This window comes from Siphateles boraxobius, unplaced genomic scaffold (assembly GCF_051911475.1).
Source record: "Siphateles boraxobius isolate OS27281-9 unplaced genomic scaffold, OSU_SipBor_1 54, whole genome shotgun sequence".
Taxonomy (NCBI): Eukaryota; Metazoa; Chordata; class Actinopteri; order Cypriniformes; family Leuciscidae; genus Siphateles; species Siphateles boraxobius.
The window spans coordinates 2,811,777-2,830,071 of NW_027509180.1; the positions used below are offsets into that span (position 1 = coordinate 2,811,777).

The window sequence follows — 18,295 nt, forward strand, 5'->3', positions numbered from 1 at the left end:
TAGCCACAAATCTGCCATGATTGTCAACTTGAAAGCCTCAGTAGATGGAGCTACTCCTGAATTTGTGTTTCTGGAGCTGGTTGAGCTGGAGAGCCAAAGGGCAGGGGATATAGAAAAAGCTCTTCTTGACTGTTTGGACACTGCAGGCTTCAGTGAAGAGTGGCTTCAAAAGAACTGGGTCTCATTTGTTTCAGATGGAGCCAGTGTCATGTTAGGCAAGAACTCTGGTGTGGCAACCAGGCTGACTGCAAGATACCCTAACCTCTTCACATGGCACTGCATGAACCACCGTTTGGAACTGGCTGTATCTGATGCTGTGGATGAGGTTCAGGCAGTCAACCACTTCAAAGCGTTCATGGAGAAAATCCATAATCTCTACAGTCAGTCCAATAAAAATTCACGGGAGCTTCTGGAAGCAGCGCAAGAAGTGGGTTCACAAGTCCTGAAAATTGGCAGAGTTTTAAGTACGCGATGGGTGGCCAGCAGCTTCCGCTCTGTAAAGGCTGTGTGGAGGTCGTATGAAGCACTTAACAGACACTTTGAAAATGCTGCAGGAGAACAAACAAGAAACGGCAAAGAGAGACGAACTTACAGAGGCCTGGCACGTCGTATGCAAAGCATGGAATTTCTATGTGACCTTGGACTCATGTACGATGCACTGTCTGAACTTGCAAACCTGTCTCAGCAACTCCAGGCGCATTCAATCACACTCTTGAGAGCAGACCAGCTTCTGAAGCGCACCATCAGAGTGCTGGCATCATTCAAAGACACCCCAGGAGAGAAATCAGAGGAGGCACTGACAGCACAGGGTTTAGGACATTTTGGATCAGTTCCCCTGGAGTCAAATGCAAAGCTCACATCAATCATTCCCGACTCCATAAGCTCACCCCATCTTAAAGCTGTAGAAGACCAGATCAGTGTAATGCTCATCACAATGAACCCTTCGCTAAACGTTTGGCCTTAGTTGGTAACTGACTAGTTTATTGTGTGTGAATCGAAACATTCAACAACTATGAGGGTAAATTTCAGCTGACAAATATGAATATTTTGTTCTCAAATTCAAATCTACAAGCTCTCGAATTTTGCTACTCTTTTACCTTCATACAACTATTAATTTAAAACGTGAATTCTAACTTTGAAACTTTCCAGCTAACAAGAGCAAGTTTAGATATGTCTGTTTCTACAGGAATGGAAGAGACAAAAACATTTCTTTTAACCCATGATTTTTCATGCTCTTTATTGTCACATGTGAACAAAAGAAAGAAATAACTGACATTTAATTGCGTGACATTTACACACTGCAAAGTAAAATTTTAGAATATTTTATGCCAATATAATGTGAGCAGACATAGATATACAACAGCTGATATACAAGCTGAAGCAAGAGGATCGTTTCAGCATGAGCTTCGGCATGAAGAGGAAGGTTTGCAGACAGAAATCCAGCAGATACACAGCTTGTGAGACACTAGATTGAGTCTGGCCTGTATGAAAACACACCAGGACTTCAATCTCTAACTTTACTGTAGCTGTGATGATATAGATGAGATTCTGTGCTCTGACCAGATGATGATTCACAATAAATCTCATTCATATTCACAGGACATTCAACAAATATCTGCTCGTTAACACACCTAAATAATTCCTCCAAACACCAGAGAGATGAAAACTTCCCTGCTCCTGATATGATGAGCTCATGATCTGTATCATTAATGTTTATTTGTGAAGGTCTTGTTGTTCTTGTTCACAGAGGCGTAAAGTTGATCCTGCGGTTAATCTTCTCTTTCTCTGACGGCAGCGTAAGTCACTGTATCATTATGATCCTGAAAGAACAGCACAGATTCTGTCCATCAATGTTTGAACTGCAGCGATTATTATTATTATTATTATTATTATTATCAGAGCATGAGCTTCATTTATCTGACAGTCAAACTCATGTGCTGGTATCGACTCACATTGAGAGATTTTACTGGTTTTATATTGGAAGAAGTGACCTCAGAATAAGTCACATCATCTGTCTGCTCCTAAACATCAATGCAAACGTGCAGAGAGTCAAGTTTAACACACAGAACACACATATCTCTCACTATAATATGTAGAATAACACATTATAGAACAGACATATCTCTCACTGTTATATGTAGAATAACACATTATTGAACAGACAGTGACTGTAATGTTTGATGATTTAGTGACTCACATCGGCTCTTGGATCAGGAGGAATGGACATGTTGATCGTCTCATACGTCCCTTTATGTTCATTCTCATCTTTGACCTTCAGAACAAACAGTTAAACTGCACGAATTACACTTTATTGAGCTTTAAAGACATTAATTAAATCTAAATCACTGCATTACTGAACTCACCGCAGAGTCGCCAGTCCCTCTTTTATTATCTGAAAACAAGTGCCTCATGAAATATGAGTTTTTATGGACAATCAGATTTTGTTGAAGCATTAAAATGAATAATAAAAATTATTGTTGACTTGATAACTTGTTGAGATTGATATTACAGGATTTGTCAGCAGGAATAAACTTCTGTTTAAGAATTTAATATAATCTACGTTTCTATGATACATTAGATTAAAAAGTTTGTCGAGGCAAACTTCAAGTTGGCTTGTGAAAGTTTGGACCAGAAAGTTTGATGAAGTTTAAACCAGTTTGAAGTTTATAGTAGTTTATAGTTTAAATTAGTTTGAAGTTTAAAGTAGTTTAATATTTTATTTAGTTTCAAGTTTAAAGTACTTTAAAGTTTTAAATAGTTTAAAGTTGTTTAAAGTATAGTTTGAAGTAATTTAAAGTTGCTATACGGTGTTTCTATTGGGTTGCTAAGGTGTTCTGGGTGGTTGCTAGGGTATTCTAGGTGGTTGCTATGGTGTTGCTATGCGGTTGTTAGGGTATTCTAGGTGGTTGCAATGGTGTTGCTAGGCGGTTGCTAAGGTATTTTGAGTGGTTGCTAGGGTGGTCTGGCTGGTTGCTAGGGTGTTCTGGGTGGTTGCTAGGCAGTTGCTAAGGTTTTCTGGGTGGTTGCTATGGTGTTCTGGGTGGCTGCTAGGGTGTTCTAAGTTATTTGGGTGGTTGCTAGGGTGTTCTGGGTGGTTGTTAGGCAGTTGCTACAGTGTTCTAAGGTATTTTGGGTGGTTGCTAGGGTGTTGCTAGGATGTTCTAAGGTATTTTGGGTGGTTGCTATGGTGTTGCTAGGGTATTCTAAGGTATTTTGGGTGGTTGCTAGGGTGTTCTGGGTGGTTGTTAGGCAGTTGCTAGGGTGTTCTGAGTGGTTGCTATGGTGTTGCTAGGGTGTTCTAAGGTATTTTGGGTGGTTGCTAGGGTGTTCTAAGGTATTTTGGGTGGTTGCTAGGGTGTTCTGGTTGGTTGCTAGGGTTTTCTAAGGTATTTTTGGGTGGTTGCTAGGGTGTTCTAAGGTATTTTGTGTGGTTGCTATCTGAACATGTTTTTTTGCTCATCTGAACTAAATCTGAAAACTCACCAGCTGTTTTTCTGCAGATCAGCCAGAGAAGAGCAAGAAGGAGAACAGCGACTGCAGCGACAGAAATCACTATGACTGAAGAAGAGATCGAGCACAGAGTCAGAGACGGACAGGGCAGATCGGGGACGATTAGAGACAAAGACAAAACACTGAGATTATGTCCCTTGTGTGTTTGTAATTGAATGATGAGAGTTTGTACCTGGTGTTGTATCAGCTTTAGCTGAAAAAGATTATTGGGGGACAATTAGAGACAAAGACAAAAGCCATCGGCACAATAACATCAGCAATGTCTTAAAAGCATCAGCATCATCATGTACCGTGTGTCGGAGGAGTCACTGCACAGTTAGAAAAGATATAGCAACTGACTTCAGAACAGTCTGATCAGATCTACTAAATGTTATAAAAAATGAAAGCCTGCTAGAAGATAGCGATCCAAATAGTCTGTGCGCAAAAAGGAGAAAAATAAACAGCTAAGTGCTAACAAAGTTTTGCCGCAAGACAGAGCGATTTAGTGCACGCACTGAGACGAGAGAGGTATGTATCAACTTGTCTAAGGGAATAACATAGTTTAATATGAAAACACGGTGGAGTATCCCTTCAATCTTCACAAAAAGAGTACATACTTTTAGGGCGTAGTATAAGTAGGTGAATTGAGCCTTAGAGTAAAAAATAAGTCGGCCATTTTCTCTTCAGTTTCATCTGAGCTGTTGAAGTGAATGGCGGGACAAACTTTCTCCAATCAGACAGAAACAAAATGTTGGCAGAGATAACTATTATTTCCAGCATCACTTTTAGCCTGTTACTTCACTGCAGTTCATTAGTTTGAAGCATTGCTTTGAGTTTCTCTTCTGTGAGAGTCAAAGAAGCTTTTGTTCCTCAGTTTGTTCTGGTTCAGTGATACTGATAGACCTCAGTGTTACTGACATTATGAGGCTCTTCTAACACTGTTTTCTCACCTGAATACTTGACAGTGTATGTGACTGAGGTCTTGAGTTGATTTCTGTGAGTAAGCTGACATCTCCACTCTCTGTTGTTATCTTCATTCAGGAGTGTTGTAGTCAGAGTGATGATGATACAGCGATATTCAGCTGATGATGATAATATCTGATATCTGGAGTCTGTCTTCAGATCAACACCAGTCTGATTCACCCACAACAGCTCAAATCCCTCAGAACTGACCAAATAATCACAGGAGAATCCAGTATATGAATACAACTGACAGGAGAGAGTCACAGAGCGGCCTGGACTGATCTCAGTCTGTGAGGATGAAGATGATGATGATGATGGAGACACTGAAACTGAACACAAGACACAAATCACAGACTCTTCAATCATCATCTGAGTTTAAAGGAAGAATTTTACAGTAAATTGACCACATAATCATAAACTTACCATGAAGAACATGCAGAGAAACACGTGCATCATTTCCTTGTTGTTGGTGTTTTCCATTCACATCTATCCATTGTTGGCAGATGTAAGATCCATGATCTTCTCCTGTGACGTTCTTGATGTTCAGAGAGCAGTCAGACTCCAGACTCAGTCTCTCATGACTCTCTGTGTTGTTCTTCTTTATCCCTAAAGTAATCAGTTCAACTGTTTCTGCTTGATTGTTAGAGTAGGTCCATGTAGTTGATTTGCAGTCAGAAAGTGCTTTATTACAGGACAGACGCACATCTACACCAGAACTGATGAGCACATGATCATCATCATCTCCACTGGTGCCTGAAACACAGAATATCTCAGTGATCATTATAATATATATCAATAAATTAAACCATAAACCAGCATAAAAAGCAGAAGTTTTAAATCATATTATTTTTCCTCTCTTCAAGCAAACAACACACTCTCCAGAATAAACTATTAGTCTTTATCAGAGAGCTGTTCAAATCACTGACACACTCTTAATATGAAGATAATGCTTCATCATCAGATGTTTGAGTGACACTATGTCCAGTATCAGGAATAATACAGTATGATCCGTGTGTATCAATACACAACTCTGAGATCACAACGTGAATGTGTGCAAGAATAAACTGAGCATGTTCAAATGAACTCTTTCCAGACTAATTCCACTAAATGTGTTTAGAGAAAATACAGATTTCTTTACCTGTGAGAAGTGAAGAGAGAATGATCAGTCCCAGCAGACACAGATCACACTTATCAGACATTTCTGTTTCTGTCAGTCTTCCTCTTCCTTATATATAATTACAGCTCTTCCTTTAAACATCATCAGCTCCTCCTGTGGTTATTAACTTCCTCTGATGTCATCAACTATAGTGTTGAAACTATAGTGTGCGTGTGTGTGTGTGTGTGTGTGTGTGTGTGTGTGTGTGTGTGTGTCTCTGTGTGTGTGTGTGTGTGTGTGTGTGTGTGTGTGTGTGTGTGTGTGTGTGTGTGTGTGTGTGTGTGTGTGTGTGTGTGTGTGTGTGTGTGTGTGTGTGTGTGTGTGTGTGTGTGTGTGTGAAGTGCATATACTGTGAACCGCACTGGCTCAACACACATCTGATCTGAACAGTTTATTGGCTACTTTTGCACACGAGAGAATTACTGTTAGTTTCACTTCTTCTTTTAGCAGTTTCCTGCATGCCGTTAAAATCTAGAAATACAATAATTGCATTATTAATAAAATTAGTTTGCTACTGAAAATGTTTCCACTATCCATGACTAACTTGTAGAAAATTAATTCTAAAACAGTTTTTAAGGTATTTTGAAATGATGAACATCAGCTCAGTTTGGTGAATCAGAAAGTATTTGCACACACTTCATGCGCGTCTGTAAAGCAGATATTAAATGTCCTCAGGAAGAGTTTCTACACATGGATTATAATATTCTGCTTTACGCTCTCCAGCCATGAGAAATAGATACGATCCAGACTCCTTTATTAACATACAAACACCAAATGCCAGTCATGTTCCCTTTCCCTGTGACACGGCTGAGCTGTTTAAAGCTTCAGAGATGCTGTAAAAGGCTGTTTTGTGTCATTATGAAAGTCAGTGTGTGTCATCGGCACCATGCTCTGAAGATACTCAAGATGCTTCTTCCTTGTGCTCAAAAATTATAATATCTGTAAATATTTCCTTTTGTAATGGATCTGGTCTTGACAGATTTCTTGAGTCATACCGAGAACAAAGATACCAATCACGCCGTAGCCGGACCGAACCTGCTGTGCTCAGTAATGGTGTTTCAGAAGTGTGTCATCGCTGGCGTTGAGAACTCAGTTAGTTTGACCGCACTGGTTTAACCCACACACAACTGTGATCATCTCTGAACCCAGTTTAGCCGGACGCGTGTGAACTCTCACACATTCAGAAAACAGTTCCTCTTCTTACTACAACTGAATTGCTCAACTTTTTCCTGTCCAATAAAGGTTGCTTCAGTTGCTGCAAACCATTTACAAATTCACTGTTAATTTGATTGGTTCAGTATTGCAAATATTTTCATTTCAATGATTTTACATAAAGCATTTATATAGCACTTTACCAATTTCGATTGTTTGAAAGCATCTTCACAGTTGTGGGGATGCGATCAGCCATTATAGTGATTAGGGCGGATATGGTACGCTCGGCGGATTTAAAAGGAGAAGAGACTGACATCTAACTAAGCGCGTCATTCTGGGTCCTGGAAGTGACGTCATTTCTGGCGTGTTTGTGTGCAGGAGGAAAGAGCTACTGGTGGCAGTCTCAATACAAACGGTTTATTTTAGGAAGGGTCATTTGAGACTCATTTTATTTTCGTTTACAGCCTGTGGTGACCCATTTAAATTGAGTAGTTTCCAGTATTTATTGACCTCAGGTCTTGAGTACAGTGGCGAGAAGCTACGTGTTTGTCACTGCTATTGTGTTTCAGCGTCAATGTTATGTTTCTTTGAATTTCGTTTGCTTTTAAAGTTGTTTTTTTGTGTATCAGGCAGATCAGAGACGTAATCACAAACCAGGCAGTAGATCAGGACAGGCAGCGAACAGTACAGACTTAATCCAAGAAGACAAGGCACAGGTAAGTAGACCGGCAGCAGAGAATAATAACAAGCTAAACAGTCCAAGGTCGAACACGGGGAAATCATGAACAGGGTAGAATTGGGAATTAAAGTGATTGATTTGTAGAAGCGTAAACACTTTCATGTCGTAAAACACCACCACCAGTAGTTTGAATTAAGAAAGTACTTTTGGAGTTACTTGATGAAAGCTTGCAGAGCATTCCTGATGGTTTGCTAGATGGGAATAGAGAAATATGATATGCAAAACTAAACTGAAAGGGATAGTTCACCCAAAAATGAAAATTAGCCCATGATTTACTCACCCTGAAGCCATCCTAGGTGTAAATGACATTCTTCTTTCAGACGAATACAATCGGAGTTATATTAATAAATGTCCTGGCTCTTCCAAGCTTGATAATGGCAGTGAATGGCCGTTTGTCTTTTGGAAGTCCATCAAAGTGCATCCATCCATCGTTAAAGTGCATCCATCCATCCATCATTAAAGTGCATCCATCCATCATCAAAGTGCATCCATCCATCATAAAAGTGCATCCATCCATCATAAAAGTGCATCCATCCGTCATAAAAGTGCATCCATCCATCATTAAAGTGCATCCATCCATCCATCATTAAAGTGCATCCATCCATCCATCATTAAAGTGAATCCATCCATCATTAAAGTGATCCACGCATGTTCAGAAGTTAATAAAGGCCTTCTGAAGTGAAGCGATGCGGTCATGTAAGAAAAATATAAATATTTAAAACTTTATTGACTAAAATAACAAGCTTCCAGCGTACGGTTGTACGCATCGATTTACACCAAAAGAGTCACACTTGAACTTGACGCACAACGTAATGAATCTCGCGGTTCAAATAAAGAGGGCTGGGCAACCGCGTTCATCATTACGGTGTGTGTGTGAATAGTCCCTGAACATCGAGGGCCTGTTACCGGCTCATACAGGACTGTGCAGGGCGGCTGGAGTTTGTCATGAATGGCCGCTGAGAAACTTTCTGGGATTGCAGAAACTGCTGTGCCAGAGTCCAGCTTGAACTCAGTATTTTGACAATTCAATCTGACTAGTTCAATCCGCTCACTTGTTTCTAGTGAACTCACATCTCCCAGGAAAGCAAAGTCTTTCATGCTCTGCTCTTCTGGATCCTGAGGGATGCCATTAACCGTTCCTCTGACCAACACTGCTTTGCAAAATGTCCCTTTTTGTGGCATTTACGGCATTCCCCTTCACGTGCAGGGCACTCACTCCAATTGTGTTTCTTTATGTTTCTGCATTTTCCACAACCAGCCAATCTACTGTCTTCATCAAATTTACTAGGCCTCTTTTGTTTTGGCCAATTCACTTTCTTGTTTGACTGTTGTGGTTTTGATCTTAAAGCATAAACGTCTCCTGCTATTTGCACCTCGAGTGAACTTCTGTCTCTTCACAGCCTCACTTTGCCTCACTTTAATCACGGCTTTTTCCAGTGTGAGCTCAGGATCAAGTTGTAAACTTTCAGACAGTCTTGCATCTTGTAGACAACGACAATTCTGTCCCTCATCAGTTCATCTCTTAAAGCTTCAATCTCACGATGTTCTGCAGAGCTTGTACAGCAGTGATGAAAGCCTCGATACTCTCTCCTCTTCATTACGTCTGTTAAAACCTGCACATTCAAAAATCACATTACGTTTACGTTTGCTACAATGGCCTGACTCAATTCTATAACGCTCAAAGCGTCGCATTCATTTGGGCCATTCACTAATATGGCTGAAATCAAACTTGCCTGGTGGCATCATTGACAGCTTCAGACGCCGCTTCATCATCATCCATTCCTCCTTTTATTTTTCCTGCTGTATCTCTCCAGCTCATCTGTCCTCTTTTCTCCGTCTCGCTCACTCACGGCTTCTCCGATCTCCGCTTTAATCTTGTTTTCTGTCCGCGCACACACTCTCTCCCGAGTATTTATGATGGCATCGCAACTAACAGTTAATTGGTTTTTCCCAAACCTCTGACACCATGTTATGTTAGCGGAAAGCATGAGACGGACACAGGGAGTAACACATCATAAAAAGCTTTACTTCCTGTCTGTTCACATTTAAATGTGTCCGGGTAACACCAGACCTTAAACAATTATTATCTTTCCTGAGGTATTGGAGTCTGGAGCGTAACACAGAGATGATCATCTTCACTGAACATCACTGAACCACGAACTCTAGCTCAGTCTGTGTAATGCCCAAACACACAAGGCAACGATCGTGACCATCAGCCGGCGCCAGGAAACCACCGCATCCAGAAACACACGGGAGGAACGACATCTTGAAACAGACGCAGTGTCACACGTGTATAATGCTCTTTCAGGGAACTTTATCTCTCTTTATAGCGCTGAAGTGCACAGGGGGAATGGCAGAACTAATTTTTTAGCAGATACTCTCATGTGAAGTGTCACAGCAAATTTGTGAATATGCCGTATAAGTGTTGAGCTAAGAGAACCTGAAGGTAGTTATGACGAGATGAAGCTTCATGAAGATTTGAAGCTTTCCAGCCTGATGTGTGTAAAAGTGGTTGATTTCTCGAGGGTTTGAAAGCACACAGCGACTCCTGCTGGTCAATGAAATATTGTGCAGAACAGAAATCCTCAGGAGTCTGACAGGTCCAAAATGTGTTACATTGTTCATGATATATTAACATATACACACATGAACACGTATAAATAAATAAATAAACAAATGAGTTCTTTGAAGTTTTGTTGTTTCATAATCGTGTGAGTGTGGAGTGCTTTTGTTGAACAGACAGGAATGATGGAGTTGTTAAGACAAAAGATAAAAAGAGGGTGAAAGTGATTAATATGGACTGGACAGAGAGAAGAGGAAGTTTATAAACAATATTTCTTCCAGTGTCTTCAGGCCGAGTCCTAACCCTTCTCGAAGCACTGCAATCAAACGAGGCTTCGAATGTCCCTTCACTAAAACAACACAAGCCCGGATACAGAGATCCGACTGGAAGAACCAGACGTTCTCCACACAAGCTTCAAAGCCTCGCTATCAGGCGCAACATTACTAAGGAACATACTAAATAAATAAGCATAATCCATGTTGTGAGCCCTTTAATTGTGACACACTGAGCATATTTTAGAAATCATTTACTATAGTTAGTTTGTTATATTTTCCTGACTTAAAGAACCACAAAGTAAAATGAAGCAACATAGCACAACAAAAAATAAATGTTCCTTCAATGTCTGGCAAATGAATTAATGCAGGAAACATTAATTACTGTGTTTCTGTGATGTTGGTAATCATTTTGTTCTTTTTCACCCTCTATGAAGAACAAAATCGTCTGCAAGGTATTGTTCAAAAATGTGTTTAAAAATTGTTGGTATTCCATTACGTAGTCTTACATTTCTCTGAACAGCAAGTGTTGAGGACGGCACATAAAATAATAGAGGCGGCACGCATCCTTTGCATTATGTACCTTGTGCCTAGTATTTAAATGTATTGTGTTGTCTATGTGAACCACCTATGTAGCCAGAACGAATTGCCCCAAGGGAATTAATAAAACTTTAAACTTGAAGTGAAGGGAGAGTCAGATGCAGAAAGGTGTAGATTTGAAAATCATGCTTCTCCTGTTAATGTTTGATTCACAGAAGCTACACCAGATACTTTTGCCAAGAGATTTCTATGTATTATGTATCATGTGTCAGACAGAGAGAAACGATTACCTGCCTCTGATAATATTTTATATGCCATATATACTATACCTTTTAAAAAGATTCCCAGTCTTTAAATCATAAATCAGAAACTGTTTTAACTCTTCTAGAAAGAGCTAAAAGAAAGGCTTACACTTATAATATTTACATTTGTGTACAAAACATTTGGCGAGAAACAAAATAAGATTGAGTAGATAAAAATAATCGGACTGTTGTCTTTCGCAATGTGTATAACCCAGAATAACATTTTCATATTTCAATGAGATTTAGGGAATTGTACCACAAAAAATATTATTATACCACAAATTCTTCGTATACTCACAAATACCAAAATAAATGAGATAAATCTTCAGTTTGGAGACCACAGAGGAGAAATATACATTAAAGTCGTCAGAAATAAACCTTTGTAAAAAAGATTTTGTGGGATAGCAACGCTGTATCATTTTATAAGACATTTCTTTGATCTTATTGTGTCAAAATCATTTTTGTGGCAAAGCCCACACTCTTAATGTCACTATATGTCTGTTCCGATAAAAGATGGCATTAAGACAAGAGACAACATCTTTCTGGAACAGCACCAATGCTAGCTATTGTGATTGTTAGATTAAAATACCTCAGTGAATCAGTCTATATCATGATTATTATAAAACCATCATCACCTGATCGCATGTCACTGCAGCTTTCTTTGCTGCTGCAAATGTGTTTAACACGCACACTGTCACAGCAGCCAAAAAAGACAAAATACATATCAAGAGTTAAGAGACCAACTAATGAAAATGCTAATCTCTGTTATGGTGACTTCAAATGAAACAGAGTTAAACCTCTGTTAATTCTCAATAAAACTTCTGCAGACGTCTGACAGAAATAAAGTAAGTAATAAGTGAAGCTGGTAATGCTGTTTGTGGAGTTGTTTAATCCTCCTCTGCTGAGATCTTCACAGATTCAATGTCTTCTTTTCTCTTCTTTTCTTGATTTCATCTAAAATTACTCCATATTTAATATACACAGATTTTTTGGCTACGATAAGGTCCAGTTCTGGTTTATTTCTTTACTCTTGGCTGACATGTGGCCAGAGGTGTAAAGTCCAAGTTCAGAAAGTAAAAGTCCTCCTCAGTATTTCGTTTCAATCGCCTGGATTTGCTAATTCAGACAGGAGACAGAACTAATTAGTGAAATCAGCTGACTGAGTTCATGGGTGGAATAAACATATGGCTGGACTTTTACTCGTTGGCCCCTGGATTACCCACCTCTGACTATGGGTGTGTGGTTTATGATCAGATTTTCTTTCAGTTTCATTATCACATCATGCTTTAGCACTAGTAATGGGCGTGGCTTAAGGCTGATGACGCAGCAGAACTGCAGAAGAAGAGAAGCTCCACACTCAGTTATTAATGATTATGCCCGAATTCTCTCTAATTTCCCTAATTGTGATTCAGACTAACTTGAACATCAGCTTGACTCCTGGTGAGTTTGCGTTTCCTGCAACGGGTTTTATGCAGATGTGTTGATTTATTGGTAATAAGGAATGATAAACATGTAGTCTATTGAGATTCCTATATTATATTTCAAAGGTTTTTCGTTCGAACAAAAAGACATTCCCTCCCATGTCATATTTTAATAAATCCTGTGGGATCTTCTCTTACCAGGAGGAGTTTCAGACCCCGTCGCCATTACTGTCTGCAGAAACTGCAGAAAGTTCAGCGCAGGAAAATACTTCCTAAAACATGAATAAATACATTCTAAAGACCAAATTCTTACAATCCTCACATTGCAGCTTGTCATTTTGTATGTTTTACTCGGACGGGAAAGCAGTATTAGCTATTAGCTATATTAAATCTATCGCCTGTTCTTTATTTCCAAATGAGCAGAGATGGACTTTGCCACAATCAGGTTTATACAAGTTTTTAAAAGGAACGACATAAACTCCAGTGCTAAACTCTCATGGGATTTTATTTGGCTCCACACTCAAGAGCGTTAAAGTGTTAAATTATGAGTGTTAAATGAACACTGCAGCAGTGTTGAAGTTAATGAGATAATGAAGTGATTAATTGAGCATTATTGAAGACACCTGATGTTAACAAGCAGAATCACTGAAGGAGAAAATCACACAACTTAAATCATCATTTGTTATGGTGATCAGTGTATGCTTTAGTTTTATTTGACCTGAATCACTGAGCTCATTTATATTCTAATCTCTGAGTTAGATTTACAATATTGACAGCAGCACTGTGATTCTACCGCCCACTGAGCAAAATGATGTCCAAAAGACGTCTTTTTAAAGTCTTTGTCACAAAAGTCGGACGTTGTAAAGACGTCCACTGAGGAGCCAGAATGAAAGTTTTTATGTCGTCTTTTTTTGACGTGTTCTGCACGTCCGATCTGGACGTTCATGGACCCTCTTCGTACAACGTTAAAAACTAGTTCAAATGTGGTCATTGTGGACATAGTTTTTACATAATTTATGGTCTCATTTAGACATAATTCCTTTGACTATTGCTGTCAGATGATCTTAGTGAGAATTAGCAGACGTTTAGATTTTGATATTTGTTTCATTTGAAGCGTCACCATTGTGGAGATCAGCGTTTGCTTTAGTTGGGCTCTCGGTCCCCTTTATTCTTACTTTAGCTTTTCTTTGGCTGCTGTAACTGTGTGTTTGTAGAACCATTGATGTTATCAGCTCGATGATGATGATGATGATGATGATGATGATGATGATGATGATGATGATGATGAAATCATCATCACAAGACAAGCATCTAATGTTGTCAGATTCTTTGGCATTTCTAGCCGCCTAACTATTGGAACTGCAATATTGGAACCAATAGCAATTGTAATATCATTTATTTAGAGGTGGATACAATTTATGTCCATTAGGAGATATCATTAGGAAACATGGCATTAGCTTTCACTGTTATGCCGATGATACTCAGCTCTATAGTTCTTCAAAACCTAACGAAACTTACCAATTCACAAAATTAACGGAATGCATAGTTGATATCAAAAATTGAATGACTAGTAATTTCCTACCACTAAATTCTGAAAAAACAGAGATTCTAATTATTGGGAAAAAAATTCCACACGTAATAACCTAGAATACTGTCTAACACTTGATGGCTGCTCTGTTAAGTCTTCGTCGTCAGTTAGGAACCTGGGTGTGCTCTTTGATACCAATCTTTCATTTGAAAGTCACGTGTCTAGTGTCTGTAAAACCGTTTTTTTCCATCTTAAAAATATATCTAAATTACGCCATATGCTCTCATTAACAAATGCAGAACAATTAGTTCATGCGTTAATGACATCAAGACTAGATTATTGTAATGCTCTACTGGGTGGTTGCCCTGCACGCTTAATAAACAAACTACAGCTAGTTCAAAACGCAGCAGCTCGAGTTCTTACCAGAACCAGGAAATATGACCATATTAGCCCGGTTCTGTCAACACTGCATTGGCTCCCTATTAAACATTGTATACATTTTAAAATATTGTTGATTACTTACAAAGCACTAAATGGTTTAGCTCCCCAATACTTGAGCGAGCTCTTAACGCATTATAGTCCTTCACGTCTATTGCAATCTTAAAATTCCGGCCAGTTGATAATACCTAGAATATCAAAATCGACTGCTGGCGGTAGATCCTGTAAGACTGGAAAAACTGGAAGGACTTTAAGAGACGGCCACTCTCTGAGAAAACAAAGGAAATTGACATGTGAACTCCCCCTCATGCACTATTGAGACGAAGGTCTCACCTCCCTCATCCTAATCTACATTTCTCTCCCCATTCTTCATCCTGGCAGAGATCTCCCAAACTCACACAAGAATCTAAATGGTTTAAAGTGAATGATTATCATACATGTTTGGTATTATTTGAAATGTCTCGGTGCGACTGGTACAAATGTCTTATTCCCAAAGAAGTAAACCAAGAGGTAATAAAGTTCTTATGAAGTTTAGAAATATCTTCCACACTGGAGGGTGTGTCTTTGAGTTAACACCTTCTGACCATTTGACTGAATGCTAATTTTCCACTGCTAGCAAATGGTGACTTACAGGTAAATTTCCACTGTGGATGATGTTTAGATTTGAAATGAGGTCTGTGTATATAATGAAACGCAGCGAGAGCTCGGGGCCTTTTCTGTATCTCAGATCAGCCCGTGAATGATGAGGGTCGCAGAGACTCAGCATTCATGTATGTCTTTGTCAGGTAAACATTTTTCCTCTTTGTTCTAGAGCATTTGATGTTTTGCATTGATTATGAAATTGTTATGATACATTTACCTGACATATTAAATTGTGATTTTGATTATTCTAATTGGCCTTGACATTATTTTCATTCAAGAGTTTAAAAGAATAGTAAAACATTCTCTCACATTTAATGATACACGGATATCATTAAAACCCTTTTCATTTATGGAGTCAGATGAAATAACGAGTTAATACATATGAGAAATGTATTGCATTTAACCAAAAATCCCTTTGCCATGAGAAAAGACGGAACACGTGAGACCTACACTGCTAATTCGAATACCACCATTGGATCGAATTAGACGGCCTAACAATCCTTTTCCTATTTAGCACCAAAACTTTGGAACAATCTTCCTAACATTGTCCGGGAAGGAGACACACTCTGTCAGTTCAAAGCTAGACTAAAAACACATCTCTTTGACCTAGCATTCACATAACACTCTATAGACTTCTATAATTCAATATTAGTCTGCTTAGATTAGGTCAGCCGGAACTGTGAACACTTCCCTTAAATCCTGATGTACTCGTTACGTCATAAGAAGAATGGCATCTACACTAATTTTAGTGTCTTTGTTTATCCCGAGGTTTTCCCGCAGCCTGCCGGATCCAAGCCGTATCCAGATCTGACGAAGGGTGGTGATGGCGCAGTGGATAAGACACATGCCTTAGGTGTGAGAGACCCGGGTTCGAATCCACTGTGAGACACCAATGTGTCCCTGAGCAAGACACTTAACCCCTAGTTGCTCCAGAGGCGTGCGACCTCTGACATATCTAGCAATTGTAAGTCGCTTTGGATAAAAGCGTCAGCTAAATGAATAAATGTAAATGGACTTTTGCCTGGACCCGATGACAATGCAGTGCTGAAGTGCCAACTAGCCTCTCCCTATGGAGGATCCCTTTCCCACTCTAAATGGGGAAAATCCGGTTCGCGTACATACCCCGAAGTGATAAAATAAAACAAAATTCTTTATCAAATTTATAGGCAAAACAAGTAGTTTGTTTAGGCATAGTTTGTAGGGAATTACAAACCCGCGCACATACTGTATATTAAAACGCACATAACTATAGAATCAGTTCTTAATGCGCATGTGAACGCCATCACAGCGTTTATCACAGGTTCGCGTTTAAAGTCTGTTTAGAGAGAACGGCGTCGTCTTAGTGGCCCCTAATTTAATAACAAATGATAATTTCGCCGGAAGTGAATCAATCAAAATTAACTCTAGCTGCAGGGCCGGCCCGTGGTATAGGCGGAATAGGCCAATGCTAGGGGCGCCACTCAATAGGGGCTCCAAAATGAGTGAACGAGTGAATTTTTTTTTAGATTTTTTTTTTACTAATACTATTTTAAAAACATTAATTCAAAATACTACAAAATAACGCAAAAAAACTCCACAAAAACTTAACTAAGTCCCCCGACTCCGGTCCGGCGCATCAATCTTCCCCCGCCCAGCGAGTACTTGAAGTGCGTCAGAAACAGAGCGCGGGCGATCAGTTTACTGTTGGTAATTTGTTGTGTAGCGTCGCCCCTCGATGCATCCAATGTACACAGCATTGCTTTCGTTTGAGGAGGAGAGGCGGTATTAACATTAAGTGACATGGGCATCTGGCGCGCAGATGCCAATGGCACATGTCACTATGCATATTGGCACATCCGGTCTCCATTGGCATGTGCCAGTGGATAGTGACATGTCACTGACATTATTGGCATGTGCCAGTGGATAGTGACATGTCACTGACATTATTGGCATGTGCCAGTGGATAGTGACATGTCACTGACATTATTGGCATGTGCCAGTCATGACACAGACATTATCGCGACACACTGACACTGTCGCGGAACTGTTTGCCGTTTTGTGACAGTAGTGACTGACAAATGAGCTGACCTGAGCAGCTATACTGACGTTATTGTGAAACAAAAGCCTATATAAATTGCCTATTTTAGTGATGTTTTTTAAATAAATTAAACGTTTTAAAGTATTTTTTTTCCTCAAACATGTCAGTTTGTGACACATCATTAGCCTATGAGTGGCATATAAGCCACTGAATGTTAAAAAATGTAATGCCAGTGTTGTTGATCACGCAAACTGCCCATCCTAGGAAACACAACGAATAAATCAGACGTTACTACGAATAGCGCATGAACAGTCGCATCCGTTAGGCTACTCAACTGTAACCTTTAATTTTGCATGATGCTGCATGCACGCCAGTAGGTGTCAGTGTCCACACTGGCCAGCGCAAAATAAACTAAAACTTGCGACAGTTGAGGAACATCTACGGACTACGGGTGGTGTATTTGTCGTTTGTATGAGTAGCAACTAGCAAGTACAGTAAGAAGGTAGCGACAAAAAAACGAGTTGGCTAATCAGAGTCTGATGTCGATATAAGTAAACTACAGATAACGAACGGTTTACTACTTTCGGTCAAACATGAACGGTAAGTCAAGCGGTTTCTTCGTCGCTATTGAGGATGGATAACGTTAGATGATTAGGCTACGTTAACTCTAGTCAATGTAGTGTAAAACATCGAGATAAAAATTCCCGAAAAACGAATACCCTTAAATATAAATAACTTAGAATGATGTAGATTTCATTGATTATTATATATGTATAACGTTAATATGTAGTGTTATAGCTCTAGTATAAAAGCATATAGGCCTACTCTCCGGGGAAGAGGTGGCAGATTGTGTTGGAGGTGAGCAGGTATCTCTGACAGTAAAGGAGGGAGAAAAGCTTTCTGTCCACCCTGATCATATTTGATGAATCATCACACAGAGAATCGAAGATCAAACAGCGTTTGGCAATCGTAGACCAGCAGAGAGACAATATTTTGTATAAACAGTGGCACAAACAGAAAAAAATTCAAACAAATTTGACAGCGACGGACGGCCGGCCACACACACTGGCGCC

The 18,295-nt window shown here is 39.5% G+C and overlaps 2 protein-coding genes and 1 pseudogene across 3 annotated transcripts in view; all 3 read right to left on the reverse strand.

Moving 5' to 3' along the window:
- The window catches only part of LOC143714456 (uncharacterized), a 49,687-nt gene extending 44,032 nt beyond the window's left edge, over nucleotides 1–5,655 (reverse strand). Inside the window, exons 1-3 of the mRNA XM_077205674.1 lie at nucleotides 5,591–5,655; nucleotides 4,876–5,205; nucleotides 4,440–4,781 (exon numbers count right to left, since the gene is read on the reverse strand). Coding sequence (XP_077061789.1) covers nucleotides 4,440–4,781; nucleotides 4,876–5,205; nucleotides 5,591–5,651 — 733 coding nt within the window. The 5' untranslated portion in view covers nucleotides 5,652–5,655. The remainder of the gene's footprint in view (nucleotides 1–4,439; nucleotides 4,782–4,875; nucleotides 5,206–5,590) is intronic.
- Nucleotides 1–18,295, reverse strand: part of LOC143714465 (uncharacterized) — a 318,540-nt gene that overhangs the window by 287,434 nt on the left and 12,811 nt on the right. The gene's annotated exons all lie outside the window — the stretch shown is intronic.
- LOC143714365 (uncharacterized) lies at nucleotides 1,207–3,727 on the reverse strand (annotated as a pseudogene). Its single transcript, XR_013195476.1, has 5 exons — nucleotides 3,484–3,727; nucleotides 2,364–2,392; nucleotides 2,198–2,272; nucleotides 1,953–2,021; nucleotides 1,207–1,820 (listed from the first exon to the last, which is right to left on the reverse strand). The product of XR_013195476.1 is annotated as an uncharacterized LOC143714365 (transcript).